The sequence below is a fragment of the Diabrotica virgifera genome, chromosome 4, assembly GCF_917563875.1.
Source record: "Diabrotica virgifera virgifera chromosome 4, PGI_DIABVI_V3a".
NCBI classification, from domain to species: domain Eukaryota; kingdom Metazoa; phylum Arthropoda; class Insecta; order Coleoptera; family Chrysomelidae; genus Diabrotica; species Diabrotica virgifera.
The window spans coordinates 116,035,266-116,054,063 of NC_065446.1; the positions used below are offsets into that span (position 1 = coordinate 116,035,266).

Here is an 18,798-nt window from a genome sequence, read left to right on the forward strand (position 1 = left end):
GGGAATAGGGGAAGTGGGATAAAATTGCGATGAGTCCTAAATTTTTAAAATCATATAGAACGTAAAAAAATAAAAAAAAAATATTCAAGCTGTATTGACCTCAAAAAATATAATTAGACCCCCAAAAATTCTACAAAACTTTAAACAAACATGGTTTTGGGGGGGGGGGGTTTAAAAGTGTTTCGCCCAATTTTTGAATATCCTAATATACTCAGTTATTTCAACTTATACGTAATCTATTAACAAAAATTTGAGTTGATGTATGTTGCAGTCTATAAAATGGAGAAAATCCCCAAAACCCCCCTAAAAAAACAGTTTTCCGGATTTTTCAAGATGGCGCACCTGACGGAAAAATCTGAAAAAAATCAGAGAGATAGTTTTTGATAAAATACACAAAATGCAAAAAAAATTGGACCTGCAGCCCCCTTCAAAAAAAAATTATAGGTTTTAAAAAAGTTAAAAAAAAATTGAGGTTATGTACACTCGACCTAAGGGTCCATAAAAAATGGACATGTTTTGTAAAAGCTTTAGCTACACGTGTGAATTTTTTGAAATTTTTAAATCAATTGCAACCCAACTAAAAAAAATTCAATCTAAAAATCTACGTTTTTGGCTGTGGGGGGAGGAGTAAGGGGGGTGGCGAGCTAAAAATCCGCGTTATCTCATTTTTTAATTGCACAGAACGTAAAAAAATTAAAACAATTGAATTCTGAGAGTGAGGGCATTTTGCCTATCTTAACGGGGGTTTTGTTTTTTTTTACCTTTGTTCAAGATTTTCTGTTCTAGTTTTCTGATCTAGTTTTAACTGAATTTAGCAGTCTAATGTAGTTTTGACTAGTTAAAACTAGAATATTGTCTAAAGCGCGTAGTTAACACTAGTTTTTCCTAGTAAATTCGGGTTTTAACTGAAATCGGGTTTTAACGGTAACATATACACCACTCATAACGCTTGCCCCACCATACCCCTTTCCTCTGCAGTTGTGTACGGAAAGGTGCTTTGATTGTATAAATTTTAAAATTTCATTTACAGCACCTTCTGCACTTTGGTCTAATATGCGAATAAACCCCAAACAACTTCCGACAACTTCTGCTTTGGAGGGTAAATTATTTTCGTCGCAAGTTATTTTTACATACCAGAAAATAAAACTAAGCTGATCGTCTTTGGAAATATCCTGAGTGGTATCAAGAATTATTATTGAATAAAAACAACTTTTTTAATTAACTTAATCACTGTGTTTTCAGTTTCTTAAGCCGGCAAATTTATAACTTCGTTTTGTATTTGGGGCTCATGTAATTTGTTTAAGTTATTGTTTTTATCGGTTAATTTAGCTAAAACAGGATCATAATTAGTTAGTAAAAGAACCATCGACAAAAAGTACCTTTTTGGGATTCACTTTCATCTAAACTACCAACATGTACGAATCGCTAAAATTGCACCCAGAAAGAGTAAGAGTTATTAGGTACGTCAATTGCCCGCTTCATTACTTCCTCCCAAATTCCCTTAGTCGAGGAAATGAAGCTGAAAAAATGGCAAACCTCGCAATTTTTTCGTCCAGCATCGATTTGTACAAAAATTTGGGATTAGGCTCATTACACCCTCTAGTTCATTTTCTATATTGAGCCGTTGTACGCTTTTGGTTTTTTAAGGGTGAAAACTACCCCTAATTGTAAAAAATTATAAAATAACATTTTAAACTTTAATATTGTCAACAATTGGTTCTTATTAGTTACATAATGATTGTTTTATGCTGTAAAATATATTATCATAATATTTCAACCCTTAAAACCAACCTTGTTAGAGCTATATATAAAAAATTTACTTATAAAAGAATAATTTCGGCTTGCATCGATTTACATAAAAATTTGGGATTAGCATCATCTCACCCTGTACTTCATATTCTATATCATGCTTAAAGGCGTTGATTATTTTTAGGGGTGTAAACTACCCCTTATTGTCAAAAATATATAAAAACATTGTAAACTTTAATATGGGTAAAATTTGGTTTTGATTGGTTAAATAATGATTGTTTTATACTTTAGGATAGAATATCATAATATTTAAACCCTTAAAAACTACCCTTATAAAATTACAGTTTTTATAAGTAGATATTTTAATAGATCTATACAGAAAAAAAAGTAGAATTAAAGAATTACAAAAACATTTATTTACAGAAAATAACGAATTTACAAATATGTACAAATACAAATACAAATAGTTTTTTAGTCATCTTCCAGTATACGAACCGGTTCTGTGGTATTATACATATAGGTCTGGATCCCGCGTATGAAAAAAAAGTTGATTAATAGCAAGATGAAAATTTGTTAATAGCTTAAGGGTGTCTAGTCGGATAAACTTTAATATATGGGAACACTGGAACAGGGGCAATTTTAATTGTGGAACAGGTTAAAAATTTGGAACGGTCAGACCACGAAAACGGCACATTTATTTTGTCCGACAGAACAGACTTAAACTCTCCGAACAGAGATTAAACTCTCATGCAAAAATCAGACTGCTATTTATCACCTGTCATAATTCCTGTCATTTGACATATTCTACATGTTCCACTCATTCAAACGCCCATTTGGTGATAAATAGCAGTCTGATTTTTGCATGAGAGTTTAATCTCTGTTCGGAGAGTTTAAGTCTATTCTGTCGGACAAAATACATGTGCTGTTTTCGTGGTCTGACCGTTCCAAATTTTTAACCTGTTCCACAATTAAAACTTCCCCTGTTCCAGTGTTCCCATATATCAAAGTTTGTCCGACTAGACACCCTTAAGCTATTAACAAATTTTCAGCTTGCTATTAATCAACTTTTTTTCATACGCGGGATCCAGACCTAATACATTGAAAATTATCCATAAGCGGACTATCCGAACTTTTCGAAAAAAAAATTCGTTTTATAAACATAGCTCCTTCATTTTTGGCGATAAAAAGTTTTTTCAAAAATTAATTTGTAGGATTTTTAAAGGCTTATAAGACTGTGTAAACTAAGTTCCGTAAGATCCCTTAGTTTTTAATTAGGGTGGGTTTAACGGGCTCGAATAAGGGGGTGTTTGCTCGTAAATAGAGGTTTTAAACAGCTATATCTCGCTAACTGTTCCCTGTAATGAAAATCTATGTACAAGGAAATCTTAGTTATTAAAAAAGCTACAATTTAGTAGTTTATCAATTTTTTTGTATCTCCAGTATTTTCGAAGATATTTTGAAGTAAAAGGTGAAAAATGGAAAATTCCAAAAAAGTAATTTTTATTTAAACTCCAGTTTTTCTAAAATTAAGCCTTTTAAATAGGTCAACCTTCTTAAGTGTATTGATAATACAAACATAAAAGGAATTACAAAAAGGTGAAGACCAATTTTTAACTAGGAGGGTAGTTAGGGGGTTGTTTTCACTGATTTTTTCATAGAGAAAAGCAGGTACCGACATTTTTTTGATCATAAGTAGCTTAATTTTCAGACTAGAAACTTTTTGTTATTTTTTTTTTTGAAAGGCCTAGCTGTACACTTAAAAAAAGGTTATTTAAGTTTTCCTCGAAAAATGCAAATGTTTTTCCGTTATTTTACTTTGAATATTTAAAATTATGCATTTGACAAAAAAGCTAACTTTTAACATGCCGTATCTCGGTTTGTATTGGTCTTAAAGATATTACAGAAATATAATTTAGTTTGTGTCACTAAAAGATACAATTTTGATATCTGCAGTTTTTTTTAATTAAATGCATATTTTTCGAGGTATTCTCAAAAAACTCTCTAAAAAGTCGATTTTTTCATCGAAAAACTGTTACTTTCAAGCGCGAATAACTCGAAAAATATTAGTTTTACGAAAAAATTGTAAAAAACATTTTTTTCTTAGAATTACTTTTTACATCGATTTACATGGTTAGAATGTTATAAAAAATTCCCGCCCCCGAGATGGGGTGGCAACCACCCCCAAGGTTTTAGCGTACAGCGGCATGATATAGAAAATGATCCTTGGACTATTCCCTACCTTCTGTGAAAATTTCAAGTAAATCCATGCTGGACGAAAAAATTGCGAGCCAAAATGCTTCATTTCCTCGACTACCTATTTTGATGGTTATTCGGAAAATATGTTTTGGTCCTCAATTTAAAGAAAGTAGAAGTATTAAGCTTGAAGGCTTTATGCGGGCCTGTCAGCTACGCCACTGCACTTCTGCACTTACTTCCTGTATGTATACCAATTTTATGCAAAATGACATATTTAACCAAAAAATTATCATTCATTGGATCTTCTTAAGTGTATTGATAATACAAACATAAAAGGAATTACAAAAAGGTGAAGACCAATTTTTAATTAGGATGGTAGTTAGGGGGTTGTTTTCACTGATTTTTTCATAGAGAAAAGCAGGTACCGACATTTTTTTGATCATAAGTCGCTTAATTTTCAGACTAGAAACTTTTTGTTATTTTTTTTTTGAAAGGCCTAGCTGTATACTTAAAAAAAAGGTTATTTAAGTTTTCCTCGAAAAATGCAAAGTTTTTCCGTTATTTTACTTTGAATATTTAAAATTATGCATTTGACAAAAAAGCTAACTTTTAACATGCCGTATCTCGGTTTGTATTGGTCTTAAAGATATTACAGAAAAATAATTTAGTTTGTGTCACTAAAAGATACAATTTTGATATCTGAAGTTTTTTTAATTAAATGCATATTTTTCGAGGTATTCTCAAAAAACTCTCTTTACTTTCAAGCGCGAATAACTCGAAAAATATTAGTTTTACGAAAAAATTGTAAAAAACATTTTTTTCTTAAAATTACTTTTTACATCGATTTACATGGTTAGAATGTTATAAAAAATTCCCGCCCCCGAGATGGGGTGGCAACCACCCCCAAGGTTTTAGCGTACAGCGGCATGATATAGAAAATCATCCTTGGACTATTCCCTACCTTCTGTGAAAATTTCAAGTAAATCCATGCTGGACGAAAAAATTGCGAGCCAAAATGCTTCATTTCCTCGACTACCTATTTTGATGGTTATTCGGAAAATATGTTTTGGTCCTCAATTTAAAGAAAGTAGAAGTATTAAGCTTGAAGACTTTATGCGGGCCTGTCAGCTACGCCACTGCACTTCTGCACTTACTTCCTATATGTATACCAATTTTATGCAAAATGACATATTTAACCAAAAAATTATCATTCGTTGGATCTGTGGAAACAAAACATAATTTCGTAATATCAAAGTTTCCTTCCTTTTTGTTTATAAATTTTCAAACAACTCAAAGTAGTACCAAAATGTGATATCTTAAAAAACTATTACGATATAGGTATATAAGTACATTTTTTGTAATGTACAATAATACTTCTATTAAAAACATATTTTAGTTTTAACTCAACAATTTGCAATTCTGCAGATAGGAGCTATTTATTTATATTATAAATTTACAAACAAAAAGGAAGTAGACTTTGGTATTACGAAATTATGTTGTGTTTCCACATATCCAACGAATGAAAATATTTTGGTTAAGGCTATGGGTACATAATTCGCAAATATTTTACGTGTATCCCTACTTTTTCTGTCTTTACACGGCAAATTACGTGTAGTAAAATTCACACTGGTATGGATATGTAAACATTAATAGAATGTCATTCTACTTGAAAATGTCATCATTAATGTAAAGAAATGGGTTTTGAATGTTCTTGGATAACTGTTATTTTTATAATTGCAAATTATTAATTCAGTTAATAAATGTGATAATTTTTTCACTAACTATGTATTCAGTGATTGTAATAATTTATTTGTACAACAAAGACTAATACTCAATCGAAAAAAGTGAAAAAGTGTTAAAGTGATTTTTTAATAATATATTGTTATGGAACGCTTACAATTTTGAACATCTTTAACAACAAAATACTTGGATCACAGAATATATTATCCTGATGTATTCTCTGCTTGGATCTTCCACAAATAATACACAATAAATAACTTTTTATTAAGTTCACGTCTTAAATCAATTATTTATCAAATACATTATATATCAATAATATTTAATCAATAACTCAACATATTCCCGATGCAATGTCAAATATTTAAAATTTTCACTGATTGTCAGTGTCTGACTGACAATATATGCTGACAATATTATATTCGGCTGAGTGCGTTGTAAGACAAAGATAGATTTGGAAAATATTACCACGGCATTGTGTTTATTTTTTTCGAATCCTGAAAAAACCAATAAATATTTTTGAAAAATTTAAACGCAGAATGAAAGACTAAATTATTACCGAGGACCGAAAGTCCCTTAGAATAAATAAAAAGTTTATTTTGAATGATATATTTGAAATTAAAAATCACACTAAATTTTCTCTTAGTTTTTCACCCCTGTAACTTATTAAAATAAACATTATGGAAGTTCTCAGGGACTTTCGGCCCTCGCTAATAACGTGATCTTTCATTCTGCGTTTACATTTTTCAAAAATACTTATTAGTTTTCTCAGGATTCGAAAAAAATGAATCCCCATTTGAATAGCATTGCAGCCGAAAATACGTACCGATCCTCTTAAATATGTCATTTTGCATAAAATTGGTATTGGGACCGTGCAAGTTCGGAAAAGCGACACCTGGTTTCATAGCTTGGCAACATTTTTCGCACTTTTAATTATATTGGCCAATCATATTGATCATAGTTACTGGACAACTGTCAAGGCCATAGCCCAAAAAAATTATAAGAAGAAAAAGTAATATTAAGGTTATGTTATTAAAAGGTAAACAATTAGGCATTCCAATGAAACGTCAAACATGGCCGGGTGTGAGCAAAATCTAACCTTACATCGACATTAATTTGTAAAGAAAATCCTGTTTGGTTGTTTTTTTTTATGTTAATTGTGTAAGGAAATCTGCGAAATTGTGATAACAAATTAAATATGAAGTGGTTTATCGCCTACAGAACTGAATTATCCCATATTAGTTACCAGTTTGTGTCAATAACTACTATGGGATAATTCAGTTCTGTAGGCGATAAACTAGTTTATATTTATTTGCTATCACAATTTCGGTGCACAATTAACAATAAAAAACAAAACCAAACAGGATATTCTTTACAAAAACTGATGTAAACTGCCGGCCATATTATATCACGTGATTTGGAATGATCAATTGTATGTAGTAAATAAAATTAAAATTATTAAAACAAATAATTGCAAAGTCGTATCAGAAAAAACAAAAGGTGTGCTTTGCGTTCATAGACCTGGAAAAAGCATTTGATAAAGTGCCACGAGCAAAGATTTGGGAAATGTTGCACCTAAAAAACGTCCATGAAAAATTAATAAGGATTACACAAAGCCTATATCAAAATAATGTTAATTGTGTCATAAGCCAAAATTCAAAATCAACTAGTTTCAAAACCGCTGAAGGTCTGAGGCAAGGTGGTGTGATGAGCCCTTTACTATTCATTATCTTTATGGATAATATCCTGAAACAGTGTAACAATAAAATAAAAAGAAAGCTGTATGTAGGATTTAAAAATCTTCAGAGAATAGAAATCACGGAATGTGCATTTGCAGACGATATTGTCATTACAGCAGAAAGTGAAAGAGTTTTGCAAGAAAACCTTACAATATGGAACGACATACTAGCAGAAAATGGGATGAAGATAAATAAAAGTAAAACCAAAGTAATGGCAGTATCACATGAACAACAAAATCTAAAAATTAAATTACAAGATGAAGAACTGGAGCAAGTGTCGCAGTATCGCTATTTGGGAGTAATTATACAAGAAACAGGCAAACATAATGTTGAAATAAATGACAGAATAGAGAAGGCGGCTCGGACATACCATGCATTAAATAAACGATTTATAAGTAAAAGAGAAGTATCAAAAGCCACAAAGATGAATGTATACAAAGTTAAATTCAGACCAATTCTAACTTATGGGTCTGAATCATGGGTCCTTAATGATAGAGAAAGAAGCAGAATACAAGCGATGGATATGAAATATTTACGTAAGGTCAAGGGGATAACTAGGATAGAATACGAAATGTAGATGTCAGAGCAGAATTAGAAATTCCGTCTGTGTTGGAGTTTGTAGAAAATAAACAATTAAGTTGGTGGGGACATTTGCAGAGAATTAATGACAACCGACAAGTCAAACAAGTGTGGGAAGAAAGAATTCAACACAAACGTGGAAGAGGCAGACCAAGGAAAACATGGGATGACGTGATTGGAGACACACTTAAGAAGAGAGGAAAAACGTGGACGGAAGCAAAAATATTAGCAAGACACAAAAAAAAGTGGGGAAAATTTGTACATGAAATTTAAGTGTAAACTCTTAGGGGTAACCCTGGGAGTAATTCCCGTACACCTTAGGGTAAAAAGAGTAACTGATATTATATATATATATATATATATATATATATATAGTGATTTTTTGTACAAATATATATATATATATATATATATATATATATATATATATATATATATATATATATATATATATATATAAAGAAAAAAGAAGTACTTTGTTGACTTGTTTATAAAAAACACTTTTGAGTTTCGGTGGGTTGGAGTCAATAAAAAGGGGCTGTTAGAATACTATTTTTTATTACTCGAGCTTTCGAATGTGTTTACATTCATTTTCAAGAGCTAAAAAGTAACTGATAAAGTGGAAACAAAGATCATGTAAAAATATAACTCACCAGATAAATCTAGATTGGTTATTAAAACTTGCTAACATTAATACATATAAATAAGAGGAAAACTATTCATATCCATAAAATGAATTCTTCCCAGACTGCATAATATAAATTAATGGCCAAAAGATTTAAATTTTTGAAATGAATTTTGAATTTGAATGATCGGTAAATTGGAAAAAAATTTTATTACAAAAGGTCAATGTCAGTGAAAAAATCAGCCTACATCGACAAGTAGCTAAAAGTAATTTATTTAAATATATTATAACGTGATGATTTGTTAAAAAAAAGAAAGAAGAAATAAATACGTAGAGAAAAAAATATTTTAGTAGTTTACAGAAGTACAAAAGAAATGTAATAAGGATGTGAAAAAAGTGAAATATTTATGGTGCTCTGAATATTATTTAAAATTATAAGGAAATGATGTAATTATAAATTTTGCTTAAATTTTGAATTTCTGATCTTTTATTTAAACTATAATCACTTCTACTAATAGATACCATTTCCAAAAAAGTCCTTTTGAATTTATTACCTTCATTGCACAAAATTTTTATGTTGTCAAAATCCATGATATGATCTTTGTCAATCACATGCTCTGCCAAAGCACAAGACGGTTTTTTGATTCGGCAATCACTTTTGTGGGAAATTACGCGACTAGATAAATTCCTGCCAGTCTCACCAATATATACAGCCTCACACTGAGTGCAACTAATGCCGTATACTACATTAGTTTTCTCTAATTTTTCTATAGGATACTTTGTCTCAGAATACAGAGATGTAATGGTTTTGATGTTTTTTGTTGTTATTTTTATATTGTCAATAACCTTGTTAATGATGGTATGTAGGGGAGTGAATGATAATAGATTTGAATAACAGATGCAGCGTTTTGAGATCTCACAACAGATGGTGTCAGATTATTAAAATTGTTAGAAAAAAGTATTCTGTGTAGCATGTGTGGAGGATAAGAGTTCTCAATCAAAATATTTTTTAATACTAAAAGATCAGCTTGTAGGTAATCTGGATGGGATAGCCTCGTGACACGTTTTTTTAAACCTGTTATAAGGTTCATTTTTATTCTGTTGGGATGATGTGAGTAATAACTTATAAACCTATTACTGCACATGGGTTTTCTGAACCATCTAGTTTTTAAAACATTATTTGTTGTTCTAATAATTCTCATGTCTAGAAATGGTAGAGAATTGTCCACCTCTTCCTCAACTGTGAATTGTATGTGCTGATTATGGCTGTTAAAAATGTTGATGGTTTCATAAATTTTATCTCTTGGAAGTGCTAAAACCAAATCATCCACATACCTCTTTATGAAAGGAATAAAAAAATTGCAGTTGTTAACACAATCATTAATGACATCATCCATGACATAGCTACTCAGAATGGGTGAAAGACTAGAACCCATAGGGCTACCAAAAATTTGTTTATAGAAAACACCATTAAAAATGAAAATATTTGACTCAAAGACAAAGTTGATGAGTGTTTTGAAATGTAATAAGTCAATAGTGGTGTGTTGTGAAATCTCATTCCAATGCTTTTCTATACTACTTATGATTAAGTTTAAAGGTAAATTGGTGAAAAGAGACTTTACATCAAAACTAACTAATATGTAGTCAGGTGGTAATTGAAAATTATTGATAAAGGAGCTGAAGTCAAATGAATCTTTAATATGCATGTTGTTATTAACATTATAAGAATTAGTTAAGATGTCAGTGAGGAACTGTGCTACTGGTCCATTGGGAGTGTCTATAGATGATATAATCGGTCTCATAGATAAAGTCGGTTTGTGTATTTTAGGCAGAGCATAGAAACGTGGAGCAATAGAATTGTATATTTTAAGTTCCTTTGCTTTTTTGTTATCTATAAATTTCTTTTTGTGCAATTCAGATATTAAACTATTAGCTTTCTGTTGCAGTGTACAAACAGGACTTCTTCTAAGTTTAGTGTAATACTTAGTATCATTTAAAAGTTCTCCAGTTTTTTGGAGGTAATCCTCTTTCCACATCGCAACAGTTACGTTACCTTTATCGCTTTTGACAATATAAATCTCAGGATGGTTCTTAAGAAATTGTTTGGTTTGTATATAATATTTATTTAAAAAATGATCTGTTACTTCTTTATGTAAGAAGTTGGTAATAACATTTGTGCATTTAGATCTTACAATATCCTTTTGACAATTATGAGTGGTCTGATCATTGACTCAATATCAGCAAGTAAATGTGGAACTCTAATATCTGATTTAGAAGGACATAATGAAAACTTAGGTCCCAGTGCTAAAAGTTTTTTTACTTCAAAAGGAAACTCAATAGAAGTTAAATTCTTAAACCATTTTTCCTGAAATTGTATCTTGTCAAAAGCTTCAATTTTCAAGTTGTTAAATTTATTAATTTGTGTTCTTTTAATCTGATGAAAATGTGTGTTATATCTGATTCTCTGTCTACGATTAAATTCATTGAAGGTATGAAAATTTAAAATATTATAAGCTTTAGAACGTAATTCATTTAGTTGTTTTTCAAAATAGTAAATATCAGTAAAAGTGATTTTAATTTCCATATTAATAATATTCTTTGAAAATCTGTTACATAATCTTTGGGCATCATGGTGAATATTCCCAGTACGATGATGTAGGACAGAATTGACATTAACAAGGCTATCTGTAACATGTCTAGGGAAACATCCATTGGATTTACATTTAAGCAAAAAATTCCTCTGATTGTGTAAAGCAGCAAGTTTGATGGTAATTCTGGTCCACTCTTTCAGAACTCTGACTGTGGATTGCCCATAATCGTTTCGGATGTCATCGAAAAAATAATGGGTTATATAAAAAATAATAACAACCCTATGGATTCTAGTCTTTCACCCATTCTGAGTAGCTATGTCATGGATGATGTCATTAATGATTGTGTTAACAACTGCAATTTTTTTATTCCTTTCATAAAGAGGTATGTGGATGATTTGGTTTTAGCACTTCCAAGAGATAAAATTTATGAAACCATCAACATTTTTAACAGCCATAATCAGCACATACAATTCACAGTTGAGGAAGAGGTAGACAATTCTCTACCATTTCTAGACATGAGAATTATTAGAACAACAAATAATGTTTTAAAAACTAGATGGTTCAGAAAACCCATGTGCAGTAATAGGTTTATAAGTTATTACTCACATCATCCCAACAGAATAAAAATGAACCTTATAACAGGTTTAAAAAAACGTGTCACGAGGCTATCCCATCCAGATTACCTACAAGCTGATCTTTTAGTATTAAAAAATATTTTGATTGAGAACTCTTATCCTCCACACATGCTACACAGAATACTTTTTTCTAACAATTTTAATAATCTGACACCATCTGTTGTGAGATCTCAAAACGCTGCATCTGTTATTCAAATCTATTATCATTCACTCCCCTACATACCATCATTAACACCTAAGTTAATAAAAATTTTGAAGGTTATTGACAATATAAAAATAACAACAAAAAACATCAAAACCATTACATCTCTGTATTCTAAGACAAAGTATCCTATAGAAAAATTAGAGAAAACTAATGTAGTATACGGCATTAGTTGCACTCAGTGTGAGGCTGTATATATTGGTGAGACTGGCAGGAATTTATCTAGTCGCGTAATTTCCCACAAAAGTGATTGCCGAATCAAAAAACCGTCTTGTGCTTTGGCAGAGCATGTGATTGACAAAGATCATATCATGGATTTTGACAACATAAAAATTTTGTGCAATGAAGGTAATAAATTCAAAAGGACTTTTTTGGAAATGGTATCTATTAGTAGAAGTGATTATAGTTTAAATAAAAGATCAGAAATTCAAAATTTAAGCAAAATTTATAATTACATCATTTCCTTATAATTTTAAATAATATTCAGAGCACCATAAATATTTCACTTTTTTCACATCCTTATTACATTTCTTTTGTACTTCTGTAAACTACTAAAATATTTTTTTCTCTACGTATTTATTTCTTCTTTCTTTTTTTTTAACAAATCATCACGTTATAATATATTTAAATAAATTACTTTTAGCTACTTGTCGATGTAGGCTGATTTTTTCACTGACATTGACTTTTTGTAATAAAATTTTTTTCCAATTTACCGATCATTCAAATTCAAAATTCATTTCAAAAATTTAAATCTTTTGGCCATTAATTTATATTATGCAGTCTGGGAAGAATTCATTTTATGGATATGAATAGTTTTCCTCTTATTTATATGTATTAATGTTAGCAAGTTTTAATAACCAATCTAGATTTATCTGGTGAGTTATATTTTTACATGATCTTTGTTTCCACTTTATCAGCTACTTTTTAGCTCTTGAAAATGAATGTAAACACATTCGAAAGCTCGAGTAATAAAAAATAGTATTCTAACAGCCCCTTTTTATTGACTCCAACCCACCGAAAGTCAGAAGTGTTTTTTATATATATATATATATATATATATATATATATATATATATATATATATATATATATATATATATAAATTAATTATTAAAATGCACTACTACAAGCAAAATACAATTAATTAAATTAACTTTTATGTAATAATTGCATATCATATCAATATTGTGGAGCAACATATAATTTTTCTTCTTCATTGACAGTAGATATGAAATATACGTAAATTTGATAACTTTAATTGACAATTAATTATTTAAGGAAGTTGCAAGATTTCTCCGCTATTCGCGCACGATCGTTTCTCGTATCCCCTCCAAGTACTTGCATACGGCGAAGATAGGTAGGAGGTATTTGTAGTAAAGAGTCGATTTGTAAATAATGAATTTTTGAATTTTGAAGTAGTTATAAAACACAAAAACATTAATTTAATTAATCGACGTAGTACTGCGCACTGGTATGTAGCATTTCAACGCCGCATGTTTCGGTACAATACAAACGGGTCTACCCAAAATCCCGACAGCCAAAATCCCGACAGCCACAATCCCGACGGCCAAAATCCCGACACGCCAGAATCCCGATAGGCGAAAATCCCGACAGGCCAGAATCCCGACAGGTTTGATAAGTTTCTTTTTAACATGTAATTACATTTATTTCTTGTTTTTTGTTTATGGCCATCTGTTTTTTTATTTTTTGTTACTAAACAAAAGTATTTTGTACTAAAAGTATTAAACAATAATCGGAATTGTTACTTACGCGAGGATTGTTGCATGTCGGGATTTTGGCCCGTCGGGATTTTGGGCGGCACCGAATACAAACCCGTATGTAGTTCGGAGGTTAGCTCTTTCAAATCAACACTTGCTTGGAACCAAATATGTATTGCCGTTTCCGTGTATTTTCAAAACCGGCGATGTCTTGAAATGAACACGCAAACGAAATTACGCGACCGGGTCAGCTAGTAAACTATAATCATTTACCTCTTTTGCCCATTTATGTTGGGTGATAAACCCGTGCGAAGCTGGCATGAAATTTTCTTCTCCGCCATTAAATAAGAATATGATGTTATGCCTCAAAATTTTCGTCGATTTCGAGAGAACTCTTAATATTTCTAGCATAACGGCACAACTTGCCCCATCGTCGCTAGCACCTAAAAATAATAAATATATAGAACATTTCAGTTGTCACATTAAGAGTGCAGCATAGACATATACAACTACTCTTAATGGTAAATAAGCCACAATTTCACTAAAAAAATGATTTTATTAACGTTTCGACGTCCAAATGGGATACGCCAGGGAAATAAGGCAAAAATATACCATAATCAACTATTTATAATGGGAAATAAGCCACAATTTTACCAAAAAAAGATTTTATTAACATTTCGAAGCCCAAATCGGGTTTCGTTGTCAAAATACAAAATACTACTAAAATAAACAAAAATGTTGTTGCTAAGTAAAAAAATTCTAATAATTTATTTAATCTGACTCATTTATATTGGCAATTCAGACGTATATTATACATTTTAAAGTAGAAGACTTTAAAATGATATCGTCAATATTTATGAGTTGCGTTCCTGGTATGTATTAAACATATTAAAGTCAGAATTTGGTATTAGTTTTTTGAAAGTAAATTAAATGTAAGACCAAATACTTACGATGTCGGGATAGTATCACGAGGTTTTTTCCTGGTTTTCCCTCGTGATTTACTATGGAATCTCTAACTCGAGAATTTTACTGTCATCGTTGCATTTGGTTGTATTTTTAAAGACAGATCACATGCTATGATATTTTTTGTGACGGATATTCTTGAGTTGGGATTGATTTCATATAATCAAATGAACTATCTTTTAGTAAAGTCGTCCCAGGAACGCAACTCATAAATATTGACGATATCATTTTAAAGTCTTCTACTTTAAAATGTATAATATACGTCTGAAGTGCCAATATAAATGAGTCAGATTAAATAAATTATTAGAAAAATTTTTTACTTAGCAACAAAATTTTTGTTTATTTTAGTAGTATTTTGTATTTTGACAACCAAACCCGATTTGGGCTTCGAAACGTTAATAAAATCTTTTTTTGGTAAAATTTTGGCTTATTTCCCATTATAAATAGTTGATTATAAAAATGCCACAAGGAAATAGCTTCAGAACAACACTAAAATATACCATGTTCGGGACCCTTGAGCAGCGAGGTTGCAAATGGGTTTTTGGGTACTATTTACCTAATACAGTAGACTCCCGTAAGTTCGGCCTCGGTTAGTTCGGTCTCCGCTTAGTCCGGCCGGCTCTCTAAGCATTAGTCACACACTTTGCACATCACAAATTATTATTAGAGAAGAAAATTCAGACAAAAAAATGACTTTTAAGTGTTTAAGAAGCCAAACCACCAATGTGCAATAATATTTTTAAATTTTATTGGGCCTAGAGTTCTGTAAGTCTTGTTTCATAGTATTTTTGTAACGGTCTATTTTTTAATATATATGTTAAATAAGAAGAAGAAAGTTAGCATGGGCAGCATTCGGCAAACTGAACTATATACTCAGAAATCAGCAAATTAAACTACATCTTAGATCTAAAGTCTTTGATGCATACATTATTCCGATATTAACATATGGGGCACAAACATGGACAATCACAAAAAAGAATATGAACATACTCAGAGTCACTCAACACGCGATGAAAAGAGCAATGCTTGGCATATCACTTAAGGACAGAAAAACAAACACATGGATAAGACAGAAAACCAAAGTCACCGATGTGGTACAAAAATCACCAAAATTGAAATGGGAATACGCTGGACATGTAGCTAGGAGCGATCTTAACAAATGGCACAGAACAATTCTAACCTGGAGACCATACGAACACAAAATACCCAGAGGCAGACCTCCTATGAGATGGACAGATGATCTGAAACGAACTGCCGGGAAAAATTGGCTACAAGTAGCGTACAACAAAAAACAATGGAAAGGAAGATTTGAAGAGGCTTATGTTCAGATGTGGACGTGAATGGCTAGACGAAGAAGAAGAAGAAGAAGAAGATGTTAAATATATAAATAGAAAAAATTTATTTTTTTGTTAAATATATGTCAGAGTATTCCTCTGTGTTGTCTTCTACTTAATGTACAAGTGTTTTGTTTTTGCTAGATCCATACAAACAGTAAATGGACATGTTTTAGATAAGCATCGGTTAGTTCGGCCACTTTTAAGTTCGGCCTAGGGTCCGGTCCCGAGGTGGCCGAACTTACGGGAGTCTACTGTACATTATAAATACAAAAATACCCGTCACAGTTCGGACGAGAAATTTAGTTATTAACAAATAAGGGTCAAAAATGGCAGTTTTTTCGTTTAAATCGCTACTGGTAAAAATACGGTATAGTGGAGTCAATGAAGGTTTTCACCTCCGATTTCGTTGAACCTCCATCGATTTTCATGAAAATTGGTAAGTATGCAGAGGATACCTCAAGAAACAAAGGTGACATGGTGCCAACTTGCGCTTTTACCCTGGGGGGGGGGATGCCACCCCTTCTCGGGGGTGGAAATTATTTTATTAAAAATAATACCACTAATCGATAGAGGGACAAATTATAAGTAAAATTTGTTATATAAAGTTATTTCAATAAATCAATAGTTTTTGAGTTATTAAAGATCAAAAGTTTTTATTTTTCCTGAAAAAAATCCATGTTTTAAAGCAGTTTTTCATAAATAACTCAAAAACCATAAGTTTCTTCAAAAAAGTTGTTATTACCAAGATCGAAGATAATATAAAAATAAATAAGCTCCTTATTCGAAAAATCCTTTATTACATTTACAAAGTGAGTTATATGCAATTGAATGTATATTTTTTTTTCGCGAGTACTCAAATCTTAGTATTCAAGCTTAAATAACAGGAAAACGATGCACTTTGTTAAATATAGATATTAAACATTTTAATAAAGTACTTAAATGTAACTATCAAAAAGCTGTATAAGAAGTCGACAGCATCAAAATTAAGCAAGTTATGATGGAAATAAGAGGACCCTTTCAGATTTTTTAGGGAAGAATGAAAAATGAAACATACGTCATTTCCACAAAAATTAAAATTTATAGTACCCCATTTAAAACTTTATTTATTTTAACATGAGTAATAACTTCAACAATTTTGACCGGTTTAGAATGCATATTTTTGAAAAAAAATACGATTAAAAAAATTAGAATTTTTCAAATTTTCGTGAATTTCATTTTCTTTTGATAATAACTCCAAAAATACTCGATATACTTAAAAAATGGTACAGAACAAAATTTTAGTTTTAACTTTATTTAAGCTTTTTCTTGTTTTAATATTTTTTTACGACAAAAAATAACCGAGATAGAAACATTTAAAACCTAAATTTTACTGCGAGAACCATGTAACCGGGGCCCTTTCACCTTGTATTTAAAAAAAATAAAGGATTTAGAAAATTATGTTTAATACAGTGTTATAGAACTTTTACTTAGCTTTGTAATGGTTTTTGGATAAATCTCATATTTCAAAATTTAACGGAGTTATTTTTAAAAAACCAATAACATTTTCTTTGAAAAAATTTTATAGCGGAGATTTTGTATGTATACAGGTTGTGGGAAGTCCAATTAGTCGTTTGGTGTAGGAGATACGAAGAAAGTTTATTTAGGTGAGATTGGGGCATAGATAATATCAGAATTTAAATACATTTCCAAATATACAGGGCACCCATATTGACAGGGTGAAACAAAATTATCTTTTGTTTAATGGAACACCCTGTATATTTTTACATTTTTGGATTCTCCTCTATGTTTTATTTCTTAAAATATCAGGTTTTGTGATGTTATACGAAGTAGTTTAAAAGATAATTACGTTTTTATTTTCAAATTTCATAGCAATATTCACCCCCTGTATAATTGTAGTGATTTGACATCAGAAAATCAATTTATGTTCAAGTGATTTTTAATATAATCTATTATTGTTAAAAATTATTTATCTAGCAAAACGTTTAATTTTAGCTAATACAGGGTTGGTCGAAACTGAATGAGTGTTTTCTCAAAGTTTGAGAGTATGAGTTTTCTCAAACGGAGCAGCCTGTAATGCCTGTAATGATCATTGTAATGAAATGCTATTGTATGGCACTTTATGTCCCACCCTGCCAGTGAGAACTGAATTTATTTTTGAAATCCCTAACTTTATGTCTTTAATTATTTTAAATATTGTAAACGATTAAAAAACAATCAAATTAAATTGAAATGAATAACCAGTGTATATCTTTCACATTTACTTCATATTTAACGTAGCCTGTACCATAACATTGCACAGATTATTATCCCTGTATAGCAACGATATACCATGAATGTGAATTCATACTTGAGAAATGTCCTATATCCAGTCTCACAAAAAAAGGGATTTCTCAAACATAATATATATGCAGACAAAATCAGCCAAAGTGATTTGCGATATCTAATTAAAGGCCCTACCAAGTTGGTTTTGTTGAATATAGCATGTAAGCACGACGATACTTTAGTGATAAGCGTATTTTTCGTAGTAGCTATAGTATGTTGTTTTATATTATGTATTACCTATATTAAATTAGTTTTAGTATGTTTCGTTTATCTAAAAAAATGTAAAACAAACAAAAATTCTGTTTTTCTTGTAGTTGTTTTTTCGTATAGATATTGTTTTATATTGTAGTAAATTGAATTTAGTTTTAGTATGTTCCGTTTGTTTGTAGAATTATATTTAATTGG

At 30.6% G+C, this 18,798-nt stretch overlaps 1 protein-coding gene across 1 annotated transcript in view; it reads right to left on the bottom strand.

Moving 5' to 3' along the window:
* The window catches only part of LOC126883112 (endoplasmic reticulum metallopeptidase 1-like), a 131,122-nt gene that overhangs the window by 50,208 nt on the left and 62,116 nt on the right, over positions 1–18,798 (bottom strand). The window contains exon 3 of the mRNA XM_050648359.1: positions 14,045–14,214. Within this exon, the coding sequence (XP_050504316.1) occupies positions 14,045–14,214 (170 nt within the window). The remainder of the gene's footprint in view (positions 1–14,044; positions 14,215–18,798) is intronic.